At 34.4% G+C, this 23,720-nt stretch overlaps 1 protein-coding gene across 7 annotated transcripts in view; it reads right to left on the bottom strand.

Annotated features, from left to right (window-relative positions):
• PFKP (phosphofructokinase, platelet) overlaps positions 1-23,720 on the bottom strand; it is a 39,866-nt gene that overhangs the window by 10,139 nt on the left and 6,007 nt on the right. For 5 of the 7 annotated variants that reach the window (XM_015853086.1, XM_015853085.2, XM_015853089.2 and 2 more), the window contains 15 exons: positions 21,166-21,239; positions 16,184-16,261; positions 15,355-15,544; positions 12,580-12,745; positions 11,834-11,878; positions 11,621-11,729; positions 11,201-11,296; positions 9,977-10,069; positions 9,419-9,544; positions 8,776-8,840; positions 8,169-8,238; positions 5,556-5,702; positions 4,877-4,947; positions 4,321-4,408; positions 3,203-3,355 (listed from right to left, as the gene is read on the bottom strand). In XM_015853086.1, coding sequence (XP_015708572.1) covers positions 3,203-3,355; positions 4,321-4,408; positions 4,877-4,947; positions 5,556-5,702; positions 8,169-8,238; positions 8,776-8,840; positions 9,419-9,544; positions 9,977-10,069; positions 11,201-11,296; positions 11,621-11,729; positions 11,834-11,878; positions 12,580-12,745; positions 15,355-15,544; positions 16,184-16,261; positions 21,166-21,239 — 1,571 coding nt within the window. The remainder of the gene's footprint in view (positions 1-3,202; positions 3,356-4,320; positions 4,409-4,876; positions 4,948-5,555; positions 5,703-8,168; positions 8,239-8,775; positions 8,841-9,418; positions 9,545-9,976; positions 10,070-11,200; positions 11,297-11,620; positions 11,730-11,833; positions 11,879-12,579; positions 12,746-15,354; positions 15,545-16,183; positions 16,262-21,165; positions 21,240-23,720) is intronic. The other 2 variants (XM_015853094.2, XM_015853092.2) reach the window with 1 other exon arrangement.

The following is a 23,720-nucleotide window of genomic DNA, read 5'->3' as shown; positions in this document are numbered from 1 at the left end:
CACACTGCTTCATTTCATCATTAATTTCTACATGCCCTAAATGAAATATATCATCTACCACTCCATACATTGTTTTGGTTTATTCCTCTTTCCATCAGTATCCACTAGCCCATCAGTAGGCTTTTTTTTCAAATTAAATTTTCATCTTCACCATGTTTTTCCCCACGTTCTATAACTGAAAAATTTAATTTTGTTTTCATTGTTTAACTTACAGAGTAGATTTCTGTTTACTAGTTTCAGCCACAGCATGTATTAATAATGTGTTTTAAATGGATATTAAATAGCCCAGCAATACACAGCCTTCATATTTGTGTGGAAATAACAGAACATTTCTTTCTTACCACATTCCAGAAGTCTGGTATCAGAAATAATAGTCAATAATTTCAATGAATTACTAATATGAATGTGAGAACATACATATTTTTATTCAAATAATTACTTTCTTGCTGCTCCTGTTGACAAAACTCGAAATTCATGTTTTTACCCTGCAATTCTAAACAATTTATTATGTACACTTTGATACAGAAGCCTTAAGGATACCCTATTCACATATCGAGACCTCCAGGATTCTCCAGCTATTTGATACTACTGAGTTCTCACTGACATTTTTTCTCACTGATCTTCTTAAACTAATGAGAAAATAGAGCATACAAGCAAATTTAAAATGCTGTTCAAAAGAATCCATGTTCTACTATTCAACTGATTTAAACCCTACATCTTAAAATACAAATAGGAAAAAAAAAAGGAAAAAAAAAAAAAAGAANAAAAAAGTCAAGAATCTGTCATATAATCTGAATTCTGGTTGCTCAGAAATGTACCATCCACTACCCATGAGTTAAAATAAGTCACGGTCTCATGGTCTCACCTAACCTCTTATTCAGAAAATGTGTGAGTATTTATGCTATCTTTGCTAAATCCACACAGAAACAGTTAATGCCAAACTGAGGTACGCCTAAGACCATTAAATGTCTTTATTAGTCTGCCTTCTCTTGTAAAGGCAACACAATAACATTTAATTTGCAAATGTCTTTAGATAACACTTACATGCCTGGGTAATTTTGAAGCAACCTAATACTGTCAAACATCTAGTGATGCCAAACACTACCAAGGCCTTGTTACCCATCAGAAAAGAATGCACTTACCTTACTGAAAGTTGTCGATAAAGCAGAAATACGAGCAGTACCACAGAAAAACTAAGTGAGATAATATTTAGGTGTGCTAATCTGAAACCTAAGAAATGCTAACCTGAAAGTACTATAAACTGTGACACGTTTATTCATCTAACAGTGGCAATGGGAATGAAAATTTTAAGACTTGTACTGAGCCTATCAGTCATATAAGGGACAGGAATACTATTGAGCCTGATTTGAACATGTGACAAAAGAATGAAAAAAACACTTTTCATTATCTGTTAAGAGGATTTCATTCAAACAAATGAAGAAGGCAAATGCAAATATATTAAGCAGAATTCTTTCTCCAACATGAAGGTCTTCTTCCCCTCAAAAAATAACATAATTTTCTATTGGCTTGAATCTAAATCCTGAAAAGTCATTACATTTCATATTTACTTTAGAGAAAATTCTAGGCAAAATAAAAAGCAGGAACAAGACAAAAGCTACTGATAAAGACAGATTGAAGAGTTCTCAACTACTGCATTGAAAATATGGAGTTACTGACAGTTTATTGTATAATGAAGTCATATGATACCTAGGAATCCACATTTAAAGCAAAGCACAGCAACAGCATAGAGAAAGGGAGAGAGAGAGAGATCCTGCTCTACATGAAATTACCTACAAAAAGAAGGCAGTTAAGTAAACACAAAGATTATGAAGGAAGAAAAGAAAAGTAGGTGCCATGCAAAGCCACTTTATTCACCTCAATCATTTTGGAGAGATATTTTTATTTACCAGAACTGGAAAAAAAGGACAGTCTTTATAAAGAATAGATTCGAAACAAGTTTTGCTTAGTGTGTAGCCTGTCAAGCTATTGCCTTGAACTAGACTGTAATCTGATAACTCAAGGGTTTATTTTTCTGAATATAAGGATATTTATGCTGTTATTTTAAAATGAAAACAACAGGTGAATATTATATAAGTGCTCTTAAGGCTGACAGCATTTGACAAATCCTTGAAGTTTCTCAAAATAATATCATTTTTAAATTTTACACATACATCTAAGTGATAGAGGACCTGGTCGTTCAGTTTTAAAATGAATCTAAGATGCTATCCCCCACTTAAGATGCACTTCATGTTCCTTGTTTCTAACTTTAAAAAACATAGCTCCATATGTACAATCGACAAAAATGTTTGTTACAAAGAAGAAACAGAACTACTTTGTAAGTGATAATGTAAATTCAGTTTTAAAGAGGAATGCTTTATTAAGACTTCCCTGTGTTTTAAACGAACTATGGACAATCTGCAAATGCATCTGTGATGCATACGCATCTACAGACTATACTGAAAAGAAAAAAAACAAACTGAAGGAACAGTAACATTACCATTGCTGCTGCATAGACAAAATTATGTCAGAATATCCAGAAGCAGAATTTCTTTCCTTAGTACAGGAACAACAAGGTAATGCTTCTTAAGTGATTCAGGTACTGTAATTATGCTTTACAATGTCCTTTATGAGGTATTGGACAATTCTCATTCTATCCAACCGAGTTCAGTTTTAATTTATTTTAGTTTTTCATTTTCATTATTGGATTAATATTTTTTCTTAATATATCACAGAATGTCTCAGCTGTTTATATTATAATCATTTGTTCTATAATTAGAGTACACATAGCTGCTATTACTACAGAAACGATTTCATGAATAAGGATGCACCTGGGACTTGTCACAGCTGGCTATATAGACATTGTGTATCTAATAGGAATTTCTTCCCCTACAGTATATCAAATTATCACGAAGAACAAGCTATAGTTTTTTTTATTTCTCCTGTATACAATGAATATACGTAATCCTATTTTATATTTTAGGAATTCAAAGGTCACTGTAGTTTCAGAACTACTTTTGTGACAACAAAACTAGTCTTCTAAATGAGCATCATAAACACAGCTATATCAAGTAATTACACCATTTTCCTGGTTAGATTTCCAAAGTTCTGGTCTATAAAAATATCCAGATCTTGCCAATGTAGTCAGTTTTAACCACAACTGCTTTGTTAGTAATAGTAAGCGCATGCACCAGAATAGACTTACATCAGTTATAGTGTTCAGAGCAGTATCAGCACCAATGCTGAAATCTGAACCCGGTACATTGTTGGATACTGTTGCAGGAACCATAACCATTGGAACACAGAATTCATCATATTTCTCTCGGGCAGCTGACAATTCCAAAAGTCCAAGGTACGCCTGTTGGGCACAGGCATTAGGTGAAAAATTAGGATGAATACAATACAGGCAAGGTTAGAAAGGTAAAATGGAATGGGCCACAGGGGGAGCCATTTCTACCACAACACACTTAAGGCAAGCCAAAACTGTAAGGATCCACTAAAATATGATACACATACACACACGCACGCACACACACAAACACACAGAGTTAAAAACAGGTACACACTGAAAAATAACAATAAACAGAACACTCTACCAAATATATAAATTTGACATAACAAAGTTGCTTTGTACAACACAAAAATACTGCATAATAGCCCCAATCTTCAGGTACTCCTTATTTGAAATCTTATTTGAAATAGTTTCTCAACTATATCAACATCCAGCAGAGTGGGAAAATAGTAATAAAGGAGGATTCATTCCTTAGGAAGAAGCATTTGAGCACATTCTTCTCTACAAACTAATAAAACACATTGCTGAAGTAAGACCACTCCTAAAGGTACCATTTTGGTAAAATGCAACCAATGTGAAATATATGGGCAAAGAAGGGCAAAACATAATTTAATTACAGATTTTGAAATGCATTACGTGAGAAAAATGCCCTAAGTAAAAGACCATAGTACAATTACTACTACAGCTCAAGAACCTTTTGAGTAATGTTCTAAGTACTGATACAGTACAGATTGGAAAAGTGCTGGTTTTGTTGTTTCTTTTTTAATGTAAAATAGCATAATTCAATATCACCTGATTTACCAATTTAGTGTATCTTGTTTTGCAGTTACTAGGCATTGCCTTAAATATCAGCTTCCCACAAAAACAGTGATAATAAAATTTCCGATCCAAAACATTATTCATGCTTTTTATAAAACAGAGTTATAAACAAATTCATTTTACATGAAGATTGGGTCAAAACTGGTCTTTTTTGTTGTTGTTTTTGACAGGAAATGCATGCTACGTAGACATTAGTTTAATCTTTAGTGTACCTCAAATCCACCAATAACCATCAGAGCATTAATGTTGTTAGTGCGCATCTGTTCAGCAATCTTCTCCAAAAATTTTCCAGGAAGAGTACTGAAAATTATTAAACCAAAAGAATAAATAATAACACTTCACAAGCAATGCAGCAATAAGAACTGGTTATTAAGCAGTAAGAGTAAACTTTCAGCAGGAATAAAATATTTTTCATATCACATATTTTATCCACACAAATACCACTTTCCTGACTAGCTGATGAGTAAGGAATCACAGTAGGGAATCATGAGAATACAGGTTGTTAATCCTCCTAAGAGTTAAGTACCTTAATGGATTTTTCAGGTGAGTTCCCAACTCCCATTTTCATTCTCATTTCAGAATTGGTACAGTACTATCAGGATACCAAAATTTGAATTTGAAATTCAAAAAGTAATTTATTTTTTTTTGTTTGTTTGTTTTTAAATAAAAGCTTTAAAATGCTCAGTGAAAGAGAAAGAAATACTGAATTATACAGAAGTTGTAACATACTAGAATTCAACATAGCAATTGGGAAAATACTGCTATTACCGTTTGGTACCAAGAATTGATCCTCCTTGACCAGTCCAGCCTCCAACATCTCCCCAGTTGATTTCCTTGATCTATAAAAAAGGAGACAATGTTAACTGACTATCCAGTTACTTCTGGTATGCAACAAACAACAGGCACTAAGAAGTTGCTGAACCAAGCTGCAGGGCACTTTGGCAGCACAATAATGAAACTAGCAATAATAGAAAACAATACCAAGAGGTTAAGTTCTCTTGATTTCTTACCAGTCTCATCCCATTCTATCTGTTTTCACCTTCTCCAGATCATGACAAGCCCTGCCCCTTGTCTCATATGATCCTGTTTTCACATTCTCTTTTAATGAACATGAAACACAAGCATCTAAAGGTAGTTTTTTTTATATTAGTTTTGGGATATGTCTCCAGCTGGGCAGTAAAAAATGAAAAAAAAAAAGAAAAAAAAGAAAAGAAAAAAAATATCACTGAACTAATTTCATAGCTTCTTAGGAAGTAAATAGTAGTACTTAATATAAATGAATCTATAGGCTCAAATAGATGACTAACAGAGATACAATCTGGGTTTTAGGAATTTAAGAAATAAAAGAACTTCAAGAATCACTTCTCATGAGAGTGCCACAGAAGACAACTTCCAAAAATATGATGAAGGTGTTAGAGTGGGATGGGATACACAATACTATACTGACCTTCCCTTTAGCAAAACCTTCAAATCCATCAATGACAGCAAACATTTTGTGGCCTTCAGTTATGCCTACTCTCACTGCAGACCTCACTGCAGCATTCATTCCAGCTGCAGGCGCACCAACATTTAAGACTGCCACATTAAAATTACTCTGCAAAGGAAAAACAAGAAATTTGAATAAGAACTTTCACATTTTCACCATGTCCTCTTTTTCCATCATACACAGATGTTTAGTATTGGAATATATTAAAGGAAATTGCAAATTACCAAAAACCATGGAAAACGTAAAGTCAGCAAGAACACACATAAACCTATTCTCCCCATCTGCACAATGCCATATAAAGACTGTCACATTTCATTTGCAAGTTGTTAATTCAGATTTCTGTATCCTAGCTAAGCTAAATTCAAGAAAAATAAACTAAATCACCTAAGCTATTCAACTATTTTTCATATTACCCACTTAAGTTTTCCAATATACAAACAGAATATCTCAGAAAAGAACTTATTTTGTTCATTCCAGCACCATGACCATTAGGCATATGTAATCAGTAAAGATGCACAGTAGCAACTTTCAAATTAGAAGCACCAGTCCTGACTTCCAGCTGGAGGAATAGCAGGAAACAGGATTGTTCAGCATCTTGATATGATACCATAAATTTTCAGATTATGACAGATTTTAAAGCATTTCTTAACAATTACCAATTGATTGTTTACATATTGTGTCATCCCCTCCTGCAAGTTCAATAGGTGATCCATGTAAATGTCTATCCTTATTCAAATGGAAAAGTACGATACATCAAGTGCATATTTTTAATCTAAGACACAGATAATATAAGAGAGTTCTGCTTAAATACAAAGGCTATAAAAATTTTGCTACATAATGTACATTCCATGAGCATTTAGTCTCCTTTTGTATTTGTTAGTTACCAACTGCATTCCAGATAAAACAACTGTGTAAATGGATGTAAGCATTGCTGACTGTGCAATAGAAGTGACTAAATTCATGAAACAAAATAGGATGTTAAAAACGTGTCTTGTTGCAACAGACGCAATTCTAAGCTGTAACAGTTTTCAAATTAACACTTTCTTTAATGGACTTACATTGCTATGCTAATTAATCCAAAACCACTCATACCACACATATTCTCCAAAGGGAAAAAAAATAATAAATCAGTACTTCCTTTAAAAATAAAAATAAGCACACACAGAATTGCTTTGTAAGGGTAAACTAAGCATGCGTAAACAAACAAGGATACTCTACATGAGTGTAATTCTAGCAAGCATCTTTGGATTTAATTTGAACTGTAGAATGTGAAATGCCATACTTTCTGTACATGAAGCATTACTTGAAATATAAAACATTACCTCATAAATCAGAGACTACAGTCTTTGATTAAGAAAAGGTCAGACAGTAAGAATCACTGACACACAAAATGAATTCGATTTTTATCATGTATAAATAAGCATCTATTTAAATCTGAGGAAGACACTGTAATTTATCAATGCTGTTTTATACTTACAACTTTGTATTAATACTGAGAGCAAAATAAAAGTAAGAAATTATAACTTGACACGCCTGACCTTTTAGGAAACATTCTTAGCAAAACAGAACTTAAATGATATCAAACTATGCAACAAAAATGTAAGGAAATCTAACAGTCTGTGTTTATATGCTGAAATTCATCATACTTTACACCAGCTGAACAATTTTCATTTTTTTTATAATGATTAACATGACAAATTTGTAGCAATTTAGCATTGGAAAAGATCTAAAAGTGACTTCGTTTACTCTGGAAGATGGGGATACAAAACAAAAACAAAACACAAAACAACAGACAGCAACTGTTAAACAACGATCAGTCAAAAAAAAGAAATAAAAGAATGTATGCTCTTTGTTTTGTTTATTTTAAAATTCCGTACAACCAAAGGACTGTAAAAAAGGCAAAGGAAGCATAAGAGGAAAATATTTGTACACAATAACACAGGAAATGCAGAGCTTACGGTAGGTTCTAATGATCTGATCAGCTAAGCCTTTTCCTCAACAGTTTATCTGTTTTTTAATTCCCCTCCAACTACTTATAGTGAAGCACATGGATTTGGATGGTGAAATCAAATCCAAGTACTTGTTATTTATTGCAAATGACTACAAACTCCTAGTGTCATCCATCATTAAAGGACATAGCAAAACTACTGTAAAACAAAACAGGCTCCTGTTCATCACTGGCAGAAATGTATAGCTAATGGTGATAAATATGCTGAAAATAGTACAGCTGAAAATGTGTTTGTTTGTTTTTTTACGTCATTTTTAAATTTGAAAATTTGTCAGTTTTTCTGTAGCTGAAAATTTGCTCTATCAAATAGCATTTCTTGTGCTATACTATTACTGTATTACTTATAAAAGGCATTTTCAGAGTGATCTATGTCTCTCCCATTTAAAGAAAAAAAAAAGTTATTATAATTAAATTGTTTGTTACAAGCATTTTTCTGCCAATATAATAATAAAATATCCTACAGCAAAAATTTGAAGACAATACTAAGGGGGTGGGAGAAAAAAAGTTTAATTTCTTATAAAAAAAACAATTGTAGACACGTATTGGACACATTAAAAACTCCTCACCTTTGGAAGCTCAGCATCTGGCTTTTTTTGTGACAGTAATTTGTAGGTGTTAAGGTTGTTTTCAAAGCTCCTAAATAATGAATAGATAAAATAAACATTACAAAGTTTCTGAATATATAGCTATTTCAAAGGAAATACTGAACTTTTCCTAAGGTGTTCGAAAGTATCCCAAGTTACATTTTAAGACTGTATACCCTATATATAATAATATATATTTATTTACTAACATGTAAGTATACACACCATAAGAAAACAAACAGCTACTTACTAACATATTCATCTTAAACAGGTTTGGTTTCAAAATCCTCAATAAACAGGCACATGGTTACAATCAGCCTGCTCATACACAACAGCAGCTCTTTTTTCTGGGACTAGTTGTCTTAACATCAGTCTTAAGGACTACTGTTATTTGGTTTGTGTGGTGCATTTTTGCTCGCTTATTTTACACACAGTTAAGAGTTTCAACTATTATTTTAAGCAACTCTTCCTTTGTCTTCTAAATACACAAAAACAGATGAAAATTAAATTATGTAAAATAAAGTGTTGGCAGAACTGCAGAAAAAAGCAGCATTTTCTAGAGAAAATAAACTGATATAAGTGGTAATACCTCCCACGAAGCCTCACAGCATCATCAAATCTTCCTTCATCCATGGCTTTCTGTACTGCTTGAGTCTTGAAAGAACAATTTTATTATTGAACATGCTTGAAAAACACAGAAAGTTATTCAACACAGAAAGTTATTCATCTAATATTTCTATAAACAGACATTCTAAAATAGCTTTCTAACAAAAAAAAGATGAAAATTTGATACTTCAAACATAAAATATCAAAACATACAGGATTGGGGTAGTGGCTAGAAAGCCGTGTGGAAGATAAGGATCTAGGGGCATTGGCCAACACTTGGGGTGTCAGCAGTGCACTCAGGTGGCAAAGAAGGCCACCACCACCCTGGTTTGTATCAGAAATACTGTATCCAGCAGGAACGGGAAAGTGATCATCCCTTTGTACTCAGCTCTGGTGAGGTAGCGCCTCGAGTACAACTCGAGCATTGAGTTGTGGGCCCATAACCACAGAAAAAAAAAATCGAGGCCCTGGAGAAGCCTGGTGAAGAGAAGGCTCAGGAGAGACATCATCAATCCTTACAAATCCCTGAAAGGATTTTGTGGCAGGGTGAGCATCGTCCTCAGAGTATACAGTGCTCTGTTATAGTTAATGAATAACTGTAAAACATATTTCTGCCAGAAACTCACCATCTGCACACACTCCATCAAAGGCAGACGGACAGACTGGTTTCCAGACAGGGACACTACACAGGCAGGAGTATCTGGAGTACCTTCTAAAAGTGCAAGCACAGCTTCCACACCCATTCGGCTTGCCTGAAAATAGAAAATGTTCTATTGCTCAAGCAAGCATTTAAAAGCAAAAGGCTTCCAACCACAGAACTGTTCACGATTTCTCTGCAGAGCAAGCCAAAACAAAATATTTTTTTCAGGTGAAGTTACAGTAGCCAAATACCATATCAGACTATAAAGCACGCAAGATCATTCATGCAGCTTTGCTTTTAAGCCCTACAGCAGATTTTATTTATTTATTTTCAGCAAAGCTCTTCACTATGTTAAATTTGAGGTTTTCAGACAAGTTAATTTGAGACCTCCTTCTCCCCAATTAAAAAAAAAAATCTGCGCAGAATGTGTAGTTCAGATAGTCAGTGCAAAACCACCACAAATGATCCAACTGTGAAGGAAGTAAAAGCATGCTATTTACTTCTACCACTTGGCGCTAAAACAAGTTATTATCTGTTCACTCACCAAAATTCTATCAAAAGCTGAAGGAGTTCCACCTCTTTGCACATGACCCAAGATAGTTACTCGGGTGTCAAATCCAAGCCGCTGAACCACAAGCTGCAAACAATTTCAAAACATAACAGTTTTATTAGCGTAACTACTTTATATGTTCATGCATTACTCTGAAGTGCTACTGTAATAATAAAAATCTCACATACTGTACATTATTAATATATCAACTTTTGTAGTGTTTTCATTACTGTTATGTGAGATTTTTTTTTTTTTTTTTTCCTAAACTAGAATTAAACTCCAGGTTCCCAATCTAAAAGTGCATCTTATTTAATAATGCTAAACCAATTCCTAAAATTGCAACACTACAACCATATATGCCTGTAATTAATGATTTGAGAAGACTTCCAGCATCCATATATAAAATAATGAAATGTTTTGAACTATTGTCTGATTTTATGAAAAGATCCTAATTAGCAGCCACTGAAATAATTTCTCTTTAAATGTAATCTGGATTAAAAAGCACAAATATAAAATACAACCAGCAATACACCTAATAACATGTTTTACATGGATTGCTCTTGCATTAAAAGAATTGTGACCAGCAGGTCAAGGGAAGTGATTCTTCTCCCTCTACTCTGCTCTCTTGAGATCACACCTGGAGTATTGCATCCAACTTCAGCTCTCAACTCAAGAAGGACACTGAGCTGTTGGAGCAGGTCCAGAGGAGGGCCATGAAGATGATCAGAGGGCTGGAGCACCTCCCCTACAAGTACAGGCTGAGAGCCAGGGTTCTTCAGCCTGGAGAAGACTCCAAGGAGACCTCACAGGTCTCTTTCAGGTACTGGAAGGCTACTTCAGGAAAGCTGAGGAGGAACTTTCTGTAAGGGCAGGCAGTGATACGATGATGGGAAATGCATTTTAACTGGAAAAGAGTAGATTTAGACTAGATTTCAGAAATTATTTACTGTGAGTGTCTGGAACAGGCTGCACAGTGAGGCTTTGAATAGACTCTCTTTGGAAGCATTCAAGGCCAGGATGGATGGGGATTTGAGCAACCTGGACTAGAGGGAGATGTCCTCACCTATAGCAGGGTGATGGAACTAGATGATTTTAAAGGTCCCTTCCAATCCAAGCCATTCTATGATTCTGTGACCAATTTACATTATAGAAATGCTACTGTTAGTAAAAAAACTTCCCATTATGAACAAAGTGCATCTTAAGGATAGTGACACTTACATCCTTAACCTTCTCTGATGTTATAGGTTTGTTGTGGCAATCAATAGCTCCTTCAGCTACGATAATAATATTCAGCCTTTTCTTTCGTGCACGGTTCTACAGTAAAAACAAAACAAAAGCATATCCATATAAGCAAAAATAAAAAAATCTGCAGCACCATTTTAAAAGCAACTATTATACATTAAGAAATATTCCCTCTCCCTGCAGTCTATACCTGATCACTTCAGAGTTCTCATATATTTCATTTTCATACAGGGCTTTTCATTGAGTTCTCATACATTTCATTTTCATAAATCCTTGATGAATTGAAATATCTTTTATCAAATGAATATGGAAAGGTACTGAAAGGTCTGATCACATTGCTAAATCACTGTTTTTAAACAAGTTTCTGTAAAAAGATGAAACACTATAATACATTACCTCTGAAAGCTTAACACACATTGTGTCCTCCCATCCTTCTTCTGGTGGGTATTCAGGAATAAACACCCAATCTGCTCCACAAGCTAAGGCACTGACAAGAGCTAAATACCTAATAAATATAACAAAAATAATTAGACATTTATTGTTCACATTTTTTTTAATCTTTCATAATTATATTTGTACAAAACATGAACTACTGAAGATAATACATACCCACAGTGTCTCCCCATAACCTCCAGAACAAATGTCCTCTGATGGCTATTAAAAACAACAAAAAAAAACACATGAAAGAATAATTCACTACAGCTCAGAAATCTAATCCAAATTCTTTGACAGCTGGCATCAAGAAATGGTCTCTGTTTGCCAGGTTACCAAACACAGAATTAATTTGAAAAATAAAAGATCATATTGATCTATGTATTTAAATTGCTTATCTTTCATAACTTAATTTGTTCTCATTACACTTCACTCTAAATTAAATAAAAGTAGTCAGGAGACAAGAGGCAAATAATCTCTAGAAACATAAGTGATACAAATGTATAAATAAGAATTTTAGGGATACAATGGTAGAACTTTGTCTGTTTGGTTTTGTAGTGGATAATAATATAATTTAATTGCTTAAACTCTGTCTGAGCAAAGTTTACATACAAATGGATACTGTCTGAATCTTCTCTAGAATAGTCTGTCTAGGAAAGGTTTAAAACATAAAAACCGGAGCCTTCTCCTAAAGCTGGTATTGCCTCTAAATCAGAAGCTTATAGTACTGCCATGATGGGAATGGTAGAAAAGCTGCAAAGAAATCAAGATATGTATTCAAACTCAATAAATACTACATATATCAGTTACCTAACATCTTAAGATAAACATATACTCTTCAATAGTGTACAGCAATAGGAAACAAGATTTGAAGTGTAACAACCACACCTGTATTACAGTTTTCTATAACACGCACAATTTACCTTTGTGCAGTGGTCATGATGGCATCCACAACTTCAATGATTCTGTGCAAGGCTGAGTCAGTTCCTATGGTCATATCAGTGCCACAAAAGTCATTGTCTATGGACCCAACCATTCCCACAATGTTAAGGTAAGCATATTTCTTAACAGCCTCTTCATCAATCTTTCCTGCAAAAAAATACCCAAAGAAGGATCTGGATTAAGTTAGATTAAACTTAATAAAACTCAACATTATCAGATAATCACTTAGCTGCTCTACAAATTAAACATATCCAAACATAACTGCCATTTAGATATTTCACATGACAAGGTTAGTCAAAAGCATAAAGGAAAACCAATCAAAGAACCAACCAAAAGAATCCAGCATACTTATTGAACTCCTTATGATAAGGAGGGAAACAAGAGCTTTTCAGTTCACTTCAAAGTGCCAACAGATTATCATGTCTTATAGCCAAATTTAAAATTGATGTCCAGGATATAATAGCATTTAATTTGGAGTATCAGTGTCTGATATGCAATAAAAGAAGCAAAATGATGCAAACTGAATGCAAGAGGGCATATGCAAGCAATCCTAATAACTCATTTACACTTTTGAAGACTTTTGCGTCACTGAAAGGCTCTGATTTCAAGATTAATAAGTAATAAGGATAGAAAAGCTCCTATTGGCAGTTTTAGTATGTCTCTCCACAGGCATAAAAGAAAATGCTGAATCACCCAAGAGTTCTAAAAGATCTCGAGGACAAATTATCTTAGCTGCTTCAGTCCTTAGAACTACCTTAGTATCTGTGGAGGGGATTGTAGCAAATGTAACAACAAATTTTCAACAACAGATACTAGACTATGGATTTTTATGTTTAATGTCTATACCAAAGAAAATATTAGAAACTATAACAGAAAATGCAACTAATATTCTTGCAGATAAGTACAACATTCTGAAGAAGAGTCAAAACGTTTTCTATTGAAGTATTTTACAAACTGCTTCTAGAGTTCTGGAAGTGAAGTCACACAAATAAGGGGCATTTGGTTGACATACACTACCTAGATTACCATTAGATAAAGCCAATGACAAGGTCCATCCCCAAGGGATTTTGGAAAAACTGAGAAGTCATTGCATGGGAGAGAAGGCTTTTGCATGGAATAAATTGTAGGAAACAGAGGGTGAAAAGTAAAAAAACAGAAAGATGTAGTAAATGCAGATTCTCACAACCAAGGAAAGTAACCGATGGAGTATTATAGAGATCTGTACCGTTCAGCATATTAAGCAATAACCTATAATAAGGAATGAGCAGAAAGTTGCCAAAGCTTACTAATCCAACTGAACTATTTCGGTTTTAAAGGCATGGGGTGTCTGTGAAGAAACAAGGAAGACTAGCAAGAGAAAATGACCAGTGAAGAGTCAGGTAGACTTCACTGTACATAAATGCAAACTAATCCACATGAAAAACACATCCTAACATCAAAAATAAAATAATGCTGTTTTCATTAATGAATCAGCACCAGTGGCCAGTAGCAGTCAAAAAAAAAAAAAAAAAAAAAAAAAAGGCAAAAAATATCTAAATATTAGGAAATATTAGGAAAATAACAGAACAAAACAAAGATCATTATACTACTGTGTAGATCCATGGTTTGCCCTCATCTTGAACACTGGGTGCAGCTCAGGTCCTCCCCACCTCAGAAAGGACATGGTAGAACTGGAAAAGTTTCAGAGAAGGGCAACAAAGATGATCATAGATACAGAGCTTATAATATAAAGAACAACTAAGAAAGGACTCTTTATTCTAGAAAAGAGATGAAAGAAAGTACAAGAGCTTTAAAACAGGCAAACAGAGGAATCAGGATTGATCATTCACTGTTCTAAGTCAAAAGCTAGAAGACACCAGATGAAACTAGAAACCAGCAAGATCAAAATAAATAGGAGATTCTCCACAATCTTCATGAATTCCTTGAATCAGAACTCAGCGCTATACAATGTATTCAGCAAAAATCCATGTGTTCAAGGAGACTGTACACATTCAGGGAAGAAAAATTTGTTAAAGGACTGATAACAGCATCTGGATTAGTAAGTCTCGAAGACAGAAATTGATGAAACCCAGGAAAAAACTTGAATATTCTGAATAACATATAGCAATGGCACAGCATTATACAAGCTTGCACTGTTGTACTTTTCCCTGAACAATCTCTTGGATGCTATCAAATACAACTAATGGGCTGCATGCATTTTTACCAAGAGACACAATGTTCTGATTTTAAACAATCAGAAGCACATAGGCAGGAAAATATCATAATTTAACAACAACCAAACATGTAACTTGTAGGAAAAAAGTCACCATCTCAGTTTGTATTTGAAGAAAAGAGGCTTTTCAAGTAGAAGGTTTAAAGTTCAGGCCCTGATAATGGTTCATAATTGAGGGAAAACAAAAAAAACAAAAAACAAAAAAAAAAAAAAATACACAAAACAAACACACACAGATAGCTGTCCAGTAGTTTATTTAAAAAAAAAAAAAAAAACAAAAAAAACAAAGAAACAAAAAAACACACACAGATAGCTGTCCAGTAGTTTATTTGGTCTTTCTCAACATTTACGGTGTACAGGAAATCAACGTACAGAAATCAAGAACTATTATATTATGAAGAAATGTGTTATTATGTAGAAAACATGCATTTGATTTTTGAACACAAGAAAAAACCTCTTAATGTAGTTTGTGAATATGTAGTTACAGTACATTACTTCTCTCAAGATTGAACTGTAAGTCTGGTGGGTCGAAACACAAACTTACCTTTCTGCGCCAGTTCTTCTAGAAGTCCACTCCATTCTTCACGGAACAGATTGGCACCAGTTAAGCTACCATCTCCACCAATCACACAAAGATTAGTGATTCCTCTCCGAACCAAGTTGTAGGCTGCCTGCAGGCGACCCGCCCGGGTACGAAAGGCTTTGCAGCGTGCACTACCAATGACTGTACCTCCCTAGAAAAAGGAAACTTAGTTTTAATCTATAACCCAGCTTAATTTACAAAAGTAAATGATACAACATCTCTGTGCACATGTAGATATTCTCAAAATGTAATGTGATATAACTGAGAAAAAATACCAAGCTAGGTATTTTCATACCTTAAAAAGGAATTTTGTTGTAAATGGAAAAGAGACTGCATTTCAAACAATGTACTACAACTTGTTCTAACAAAAAAGAAGTCTATGTTTGGCTGAGAAGTCTTTTATCAGAACAACTAAATACGTTCTCAGTTTCACTGTTGATGTTATTCTTGCAGTATGTATTCCAGCATGCCTACTTTCTGCTCCTGCCTTTGCTCATCCATCCTTGCCCACAGCACCAGAACTTTCTTTTAATAATTAGGCCACAGGTTATATCAGATGGACAGAGAAGAAAACATACAAAATACATGCACATATAACATCTCACGACATTCCAGGCTTTTTTTGTTTGTTTTATCGAAAAAATTAAAAGCATGTTTTTCTCTGCTGATTTATGTTTATTATATTAGCTGCACAAAAGTAACAGAGGCTTCCATAGAAATATCCAGTTCGCCTGGAGATCAGAGAAGAGAGAGAGACAATTAGACTCCATCCCTACTCCCTAATACTTACAATTTGCAGGATACTGGATACACTTTCCCAAGAAACTTCAACAATATTATCACCACCATCAACCATTCCTTGGTAACCCTAAAAAAGAAAAGTATTTCAGAAGTTTTATTTAAAAAGCAGCAACATTTCCACTATAATAGTACTTCCTGTATATATTTTAATGAAACTGTAAGCAATTAAAAACAGTGAATTAAAGATACTTAATTTAAAGGATATTATGTCCAAAAAAGTATTATGTTAGGAAATACACAGACATATGTAAGTTTAGAAGACAGCAAAACTGACACTGTAAACTAAAAACACCTAATTTGGGATGATCTACAGCAGATAAAGGTTTTTATCCAATAAGAAGTGAACTGGTCATACCAGAGTATAGTGTAACAGAATAGTATATAAATATTCTATAAAACTGGGAATCCCTCACTAACATAATAGGATGTGAAGATAAATAAAATGTGGCCTCCGCAAATGTTTAAGTTACTCAAATTAAGCTCACAAGAATTGTAGTACAGATGCCAAAGGGAACAAGTTACAAGCTTCTGCTCAATGAGACTAGTTAACTTAAATTTTAGATGACTGAGTAACAGCAAAGCAATAGCTAGGTAGAAGATGATTGGTTTCACATTTCTGTCATTCAGGAGATCTTTTCAATACTTCGTGTACTCTCCATATACCTTTAGTATGTGTCTAATGTATACTCATCCAAAATAGGTGTCTTGAAGCTGAGGCATTATTTGCGTAATTCCTTCAAAACCAAGCTGAAAAACTAAAGACGTGTAACCTACATAACTTCAGTATACACACTTTTCTAAGTATGCCCATATACAAGATATACATATATCTTTCCTGAGAAAGCACATATCTATCTGAGAAAGAGTAGTTTCTCAGCCAGATTTATTCCAGTGTATAATTTAAGTGCAATTATTGAAGAGGTACTAAAAGAAAAGCAAACAAGAATACAGAGAGTTCATTATGTCACCCAGTACTGGATAGAAAATCTTTCCTACCTATGTTTATTTTGGCAACTACAGCACTGAAATACATGAACAATAAATCCTGCAAGAGTGTGACGATATTACACTTGTAACAGGTTACAGGAAGCCGTGCTGCAAACTGGTGAAAAAACATACAGTCAATATGTTTGCTCCAATTACTCACCTTCCATTCTTACTTGAAAGGAAAAATAACCAAACTGCATTCAAGAAAGTATTACAGGCATATGTAGTAAAGGGACATTGTAGTAAAGACATGAAAATGAATCATAGGATGGCTGAGTTTGGAAGTGTCCACTGAAGTCGCCACTGGAAGTCATTATGTCCATCCACAAACAGTCAAACTTCAAACACCCACTCTGCAATTCTGTGATAGTTTCTCTATGTAGGCATGCAATAACAAGGGCTATATTAATGTTTTCCCCAACTGTAAGGCAAAGACGGGGAGCTTTTGGAACAAGCTAGATCCATTTTTCCTTTGTTTGCATTAACTCAGTTCTGCTTCTGCTTGCTAAGTGGTGTATGTAAGCTCACTTTAAACAGTTTGACTACAATTTCAACTCAACTGGCAGATAAAAAAAAAGGCACTGAAGTATTTGGAGAAAGCTTGCTAGAAAAACCATAGAGAGAAAAAAAGAAAAAAAAAAGTATTAATAAAGAGCATGATTTCCATTTATCAGTTCACCTACTTAAAATGATGATGACAACTTGAGGTCTGAGCAATTCATTTTAAGGGTGGAATTCAACTTGAAATATTTCATCAGTACAGCAAGCATCATACTTGGATAGGGGAAGGAAACATAAAGGGGTTATTTTCAAGCATATTCAACACCTGAAATTTCAGACATTCACAGGACACATAAATGTACACCATACCTTCTGGAGAGTGGCTGGCAGTAAACCCTGATTCTCATCTTAAGTCTAAAAAAACTTCCAGAAAAGAACAACCTGTCTTCTGATACCTTTCATGCAAGACATTCAGGGCCTCAGCAGTTATTTAAATTTGCTTATTGAGCTTTTTATGACATGAAATACTAGTATCACTGAGGGCACAAACTGTCGTATAAATGACAAATTTTTCCTCACAGAAATCCATGGCTGCAGTACCACTACATTTCCAGCACTAGCCAATTGAGAAAAATACTCGTAAAATCAAGGTGAACAATCTAAAAGTTTCATAGCTTAGTGCTAAGAGCATGCATCCATGGGGAGCTATACATTTCAATCCATGAAAAAGAAACATCCATTTCTAAAATGAACTGCCATAGATGAGAGCTAGAAATTTTACTTCTCATTTGCATTTTTAAAAAAGTCATATTTGATTAGTAAAAACAAAAATAAACAAAAACCTTAAACTAGTCTCCCACAGCAGCCTGGTTCTGCACTTTCACTTCTCCAGCTTTCACAGGATGAGTGAAATAAATCAATAGGTATTAAGGCTTGAATACAACCTGGAGGAGACTGGGAAATAACATGATGCTATTCTACAAAGGTAACCCCAAACTGTTACTAAAAGATGTTAACATGATTGAAATTTGAAATCAGGGCAACTGTGTATAATAAGCATTATTCCACAAATGAATAGAATGATTTTCAGATGTGCCCACTTCAATGAAGTAAGATACGTTCAGTTTGTTAGGGTTCTTAATAATTATTTTCATTCTAAAACTAGTTTTAATATTTGTAATATTTGTGTGGGCTTCTTATTCATTTAACACACACCCCCACACACCTCCTTTTGGGAATCAAAGCCTTCCTAAGTAGCATAAGAATTCATGTTTCTTTCAGAAGATAAACTTTAAAAAAATACATCTATAAAAATCAGTCTTATTTGACTGCTCATTTACAATAATAGTCTCTCTCCTACCTCTAAGCACAGTAAAATGGAGTTCATGTTTTTTTACTTCAAATACTGACCTGGTTTTGTCCACAACTGTAGAAGATGGATGATTTTAGAGTGCAAAAGTTCTTTTGAGGGAAGGCAAAATTGACAGTAGAAAAAAAACAAAAAAACAAAAAAACAAGTGTACTACAACTACAACAAAGTAAACCTCAAAAGGCTGAGACTTTTTACTCCGTTTTTGGCTACAAATCAGAAAACATTTGCCAAAGTAGGGCAACAGAGTCGATGAAAGGACTGGAGGGCATGACTTCTTATGAACTGCTGAGGGTATTTTGTTTGTTTCTTAGAGAAAACTGAGAGGAGCTCTCACAGTAGTCTACAGGTCCTCGGGAGGGAATTTCTTTTCTCAGAAGATCAGTGATAAGATAAAAGCTGAGTCGGGGGAAGTTCACACCAAATATCCAGAAAAAGCTCTTCACTGAGGGGGCGGTCAAACACCGGATCAAGTGGTCACAGCTCCAAGCATATCAGTGCCAAACAATCAAAACCTCAACGGTAACTTTTTCTCTACAACTGACACTCATTCCAAAAATTTTGTGATTTTGATATAGGCTGTTTCAGCAATAGCAATTAGCATATTTCAGATGACAACTTCATATTAGCAAATTCTAATAATTATTAGAGAAGCACACTACTCTGTAATGGAATTTCTTTAGTTCAGAAAAACAGAAGCACTTCTCTGAAAATTTATGACTAAACACACTCAGTTATACAAAAAAGCCTTTAAAAGGTAACAAACAAACTCTAAGACGAATAACAAACATGATAATTCTCAGCTTAGGGTGAACCAAAAAAACAAAACAAAACAAAACAAATTCTGTCCTTTCAAGGCAACAAAAAACCCTCCTTCCTCAAAAATATTTGACCCATTTCAACAACCCTTCAGAACAACTCACCACTGAAAGAATTCTAGAGGTTGGTCACATAATTAGCACACACTAAGTATTCAGAACTACTTGCTGTAGCAGTGTAGTACAAAAGAATTTCGGAGCACAGCCCTCTACTTATTTGCATTTCAATACAATTCACATCTCTTTAGTAAATGAACCCTAAGAACAAGCAGACCAAGAACACAAGATAGATAAATTGCTGCCTTTTAAAGCTGAATTGTATATTTTGAATGCACAAAAAAAGAAAACAAAGTACATTTCTATGAACTCTCTGATAAATCAAACTGAAAGAACATATTTTGTTAGGAACACTGCCTACTAGATTTTGCCCCACGTTTTAATTTTTTATTATTTTTTTTTAAATGATTTCTACTCACCACATACTTCTAAGTAGGTGTAGAGGAATTCAAGTGTAAATAGAATGACTGTTTTACTAAGAAGTATTTACTGAATTGTGCAATCTGCACATTTTAAGTGAGAGTGTATTTCAGTCTACCAGGCTCCGATAATATTCTTTTAATTTATATTAAACTTGTCTTCCACATTTTCGCGTCAAATAACTGATCAGATCATTATGCGTGTTAACAGTCTTCATGCACAGGAAGTCAAAAGTTTCTACCACAAAATTTTATGTCTGAACACACTACTGATACGGAAGACTTTCAGTACTTAAGACAGGAAAGACCTCACAAGCCCTCCACAGAACTCTTGGTGAAAACGAGTTACTAAAGCACTCCGTATTATCCGTGAAATGGGGACAAAAACCCCATTTACCCTGGCGGGAAGACAATTAAAAATTAGCAGTTTAACTAGGCTTAAGGAGGTAATTATAAGTTACAGTGATAGGAGTCAGACAAACATCTAACAAGTACACAAGCACATCAATGAGAGTTAAAAGCTGAATTCACCACTAAACAACCACCACCTATTTTCTAAAAATTTTCAGGCTTACGACAGTACATAAAGAATTCAATACATTATAAAAAGTGGTTCTCAAATGAAACAGACTTATCACATAGCATATAAAAAGCAATTTCCACAAATAAGCGTGTAAATAAGTGTTAATAAAGATAATATACATACAATATCTTTTTTTTTATTCTATACTACTCGCTCTTCACAGTCTCCACAAGTATAATTGGATTACTCAAGTTGAGGCAGAAGATAAATACAGAATGAATACAAAAATCCACTAACCTCATAAATGAAATAGACTTTGGCTTTCACATATATTCCCATGCGTACTACTGCACGTACAGCAGCATTCATACCTGTTAAGAAAAAGCAAAATCACATTGGCATTGATTATCTTTGAGTTCTTACAGTTGATTTTCAGTGCCTTTGAAAACAAATTTAAAAAGCAAAAAACGTTAATTCATTCCAAAGGATAGACAACGATCAGCATGTATTAACCAGGAATTTGCTTAATGACAGTGCTATCAGCCAAGAATACAAAAAGCACAAAACTATTTGCTTTGATGTAATAACTGCCTTAGCTTCAACTGGGTTAGAAACAAAGACAATGATATGAATGCCAGTATGCACATTGATCAGTGGTTAAACTGTTGCTTATTGTAGAACAGCACCTTAAGATTAAGAGCTACTAAACCAGAAAGAGAATGGAAATTCTTGCCACAATTAAGTTTTCAACATGAAATGTTTCATTCAACCAATTCAACCATTCAACATTCAACCAATGTAGCTCCTTCAAAGGAGAAATTATGCTGCAACAGCTTTTCCCTGACCTCTCCAAAATAACGCAAATCTATACAACCGGTGTTCTGTTCAGAGCACAACCAAAGCTCCTGACATTGACAGAGGGCACCACTTAAGAAGAAAGTAGCAGTAAATCAACACAATAAATGTTGTTGGGTTTTTTGTTTATTTGTTTGGTTTTTTGTTGTTTGTTTGCTTTTTGTTTGTTTACTCATTTCAAAGCAAATAGAAATGCTTACACACTACTTTGCCTCCTTCAAATGCAATCTCACACGGGAATTCTCTGCTCACACATCTAATAAACGATTATTAACATGAAATCTTACACTCAAGTCGAATATCAAATACCTGATGTCCTGAACACTAATGAAAGTTCTACTGGTTCCCCTACATGCATTAAATGAATTTTTACATAACACATCCCTTCAGATATTGTGTCATCTCACTCATTAAGTTCACACAAAAATATACTGCTTGATCCTTACACGGGCATAAGGAATTACGCAAAGACTGGGTAAAAAAACAGCAGCCAGGCTAAAGTGAAAGAAATAAGCTCAACACATCCGTTAAAAAGGGGATGACAGAAACACACACACACAAAAAACACCTGCTGCATTCAGTAACATCAAAGTAACAAAATATCAGGCGAGCTCCACTGTTACCAGAGGCATTAAACATTCACTAATCTGGAAATACAAAAACAGGGTGACTAAAATATATAACTTGTAACACAGTATGCCATAAAGATCCACCCCTACAACTACTACCATCATTGGGAAAGAAAGAAGAATGAGGCTGAGGTTTTCTCAAATACTTTGAAAGTTACTGACAATGCTTAATATAAACTAAAACAAAAAGTCTGCCAAAATCAAGATGTCACGCATTGTGATTTGTTGTGTGATTAGTTGTTTGTATACTGGCATTAAGCCTTACATATAAAATCTTAAGTAACTTTTCCCATAAATTCCGAAGTAGGAAGGAATAGCAAGAATTCCCTCACTGCCCCTCTGCCCTGTGGCTGAGCACAAAAAAAGAGTAGTTTTGGAACAAGATCCGGATAATGCCAAGGAAAAGCTGAGAAATTCTTTCGACATGCTGTGCTGAAAAGAAAGTCAGCATGCTAAATTTCAGATTAAAACAAATTGCTACACGGGTTGAAACAATTTTCAAGCAAACAATAATGAAAAAAAAAAAAAAAAAGACAGTAACACACACAAATACACACCAGGTCCTCTGGAAAACACAGACAGAAACCCTTCCCTTTTTCAAGTTATAAAATGAACTGTCACTGCACTGCCATTTTCTGCAAACCAAGACAAACACAAGCAACTCCTTTCATTAAAGTCCACTGCGTACTTCAACTCATTAGCCAAACAACTGTTTGTTGTTTTTAGGTTTTTTGTTTAAGAGGTAAGACAAGTTTTTGAATTTTCCCTATTACTGCAAAGCTACAGTGGCTGGAAAGTTCATTTTCCGAAGGAAAGACATGGTCAGTCACCGAGGACACTCAGAATTGCCTTTCGTTAAGAACTTTCTGTACTCGAGGCTCAACTCTGACAGCCCTCGGGTTTGGCAAAGTAGGGGAAATAGTAAGGTATTTTCAGCTACGAGACTGCTGCCTACAAAGACTGCGCTGCTTCGCTCGTTAACTTGTGTTAACTTTTGTCTTTGTTCCCCAAGTATTCAAGTAGAAAAATAGAAAAGGTGTCTGATCCAAGCAAGCTGAAGTTTTGTCAGCAAAAACAAAAACAAAAAAACAAACAAACAAAAAAAAGTGAAATACGAACATTAGAGTGTCTATTAAAGACATACGCTCGTCTTTAATACTCATTTTTCTGTATGTTGTTTCTGTACTGTTGTTTCAGGCTTACGACATGTTTCGTAACTGTTTCTGTACTGTTGTTCATATATCACACTTTTGTATCTTCAGGATAAATCTCATAAATAGTGTATTTTAAAGAAAGGTAGCTCTTACTCCAAATTCTCTACCAGATCACTTTATCCCTAAAAGTTATCCTGCAAATGTTGACCAGGCT

The sequence above is a fragment of the Coturnix japonica genome, chromosome 2 (genome assembly GCF_001577835.2).
Source record: "Coturnix japonica isolate 7356 chromosome 2, Coturnix japonica 2.1, whole genome shotgun sequence".
Taxonomy (NCBI): domain Eukaryota; kingdom Metazoa; phylum Chordata; class Aves; order Galliformes; family Phasianidae; genus Coturnix; species Coturnix japonica.
Note: the sequence above shows the minus strand (reverse complement) of the source record. Positions and strands in the feature narration are given on the sequence as shown.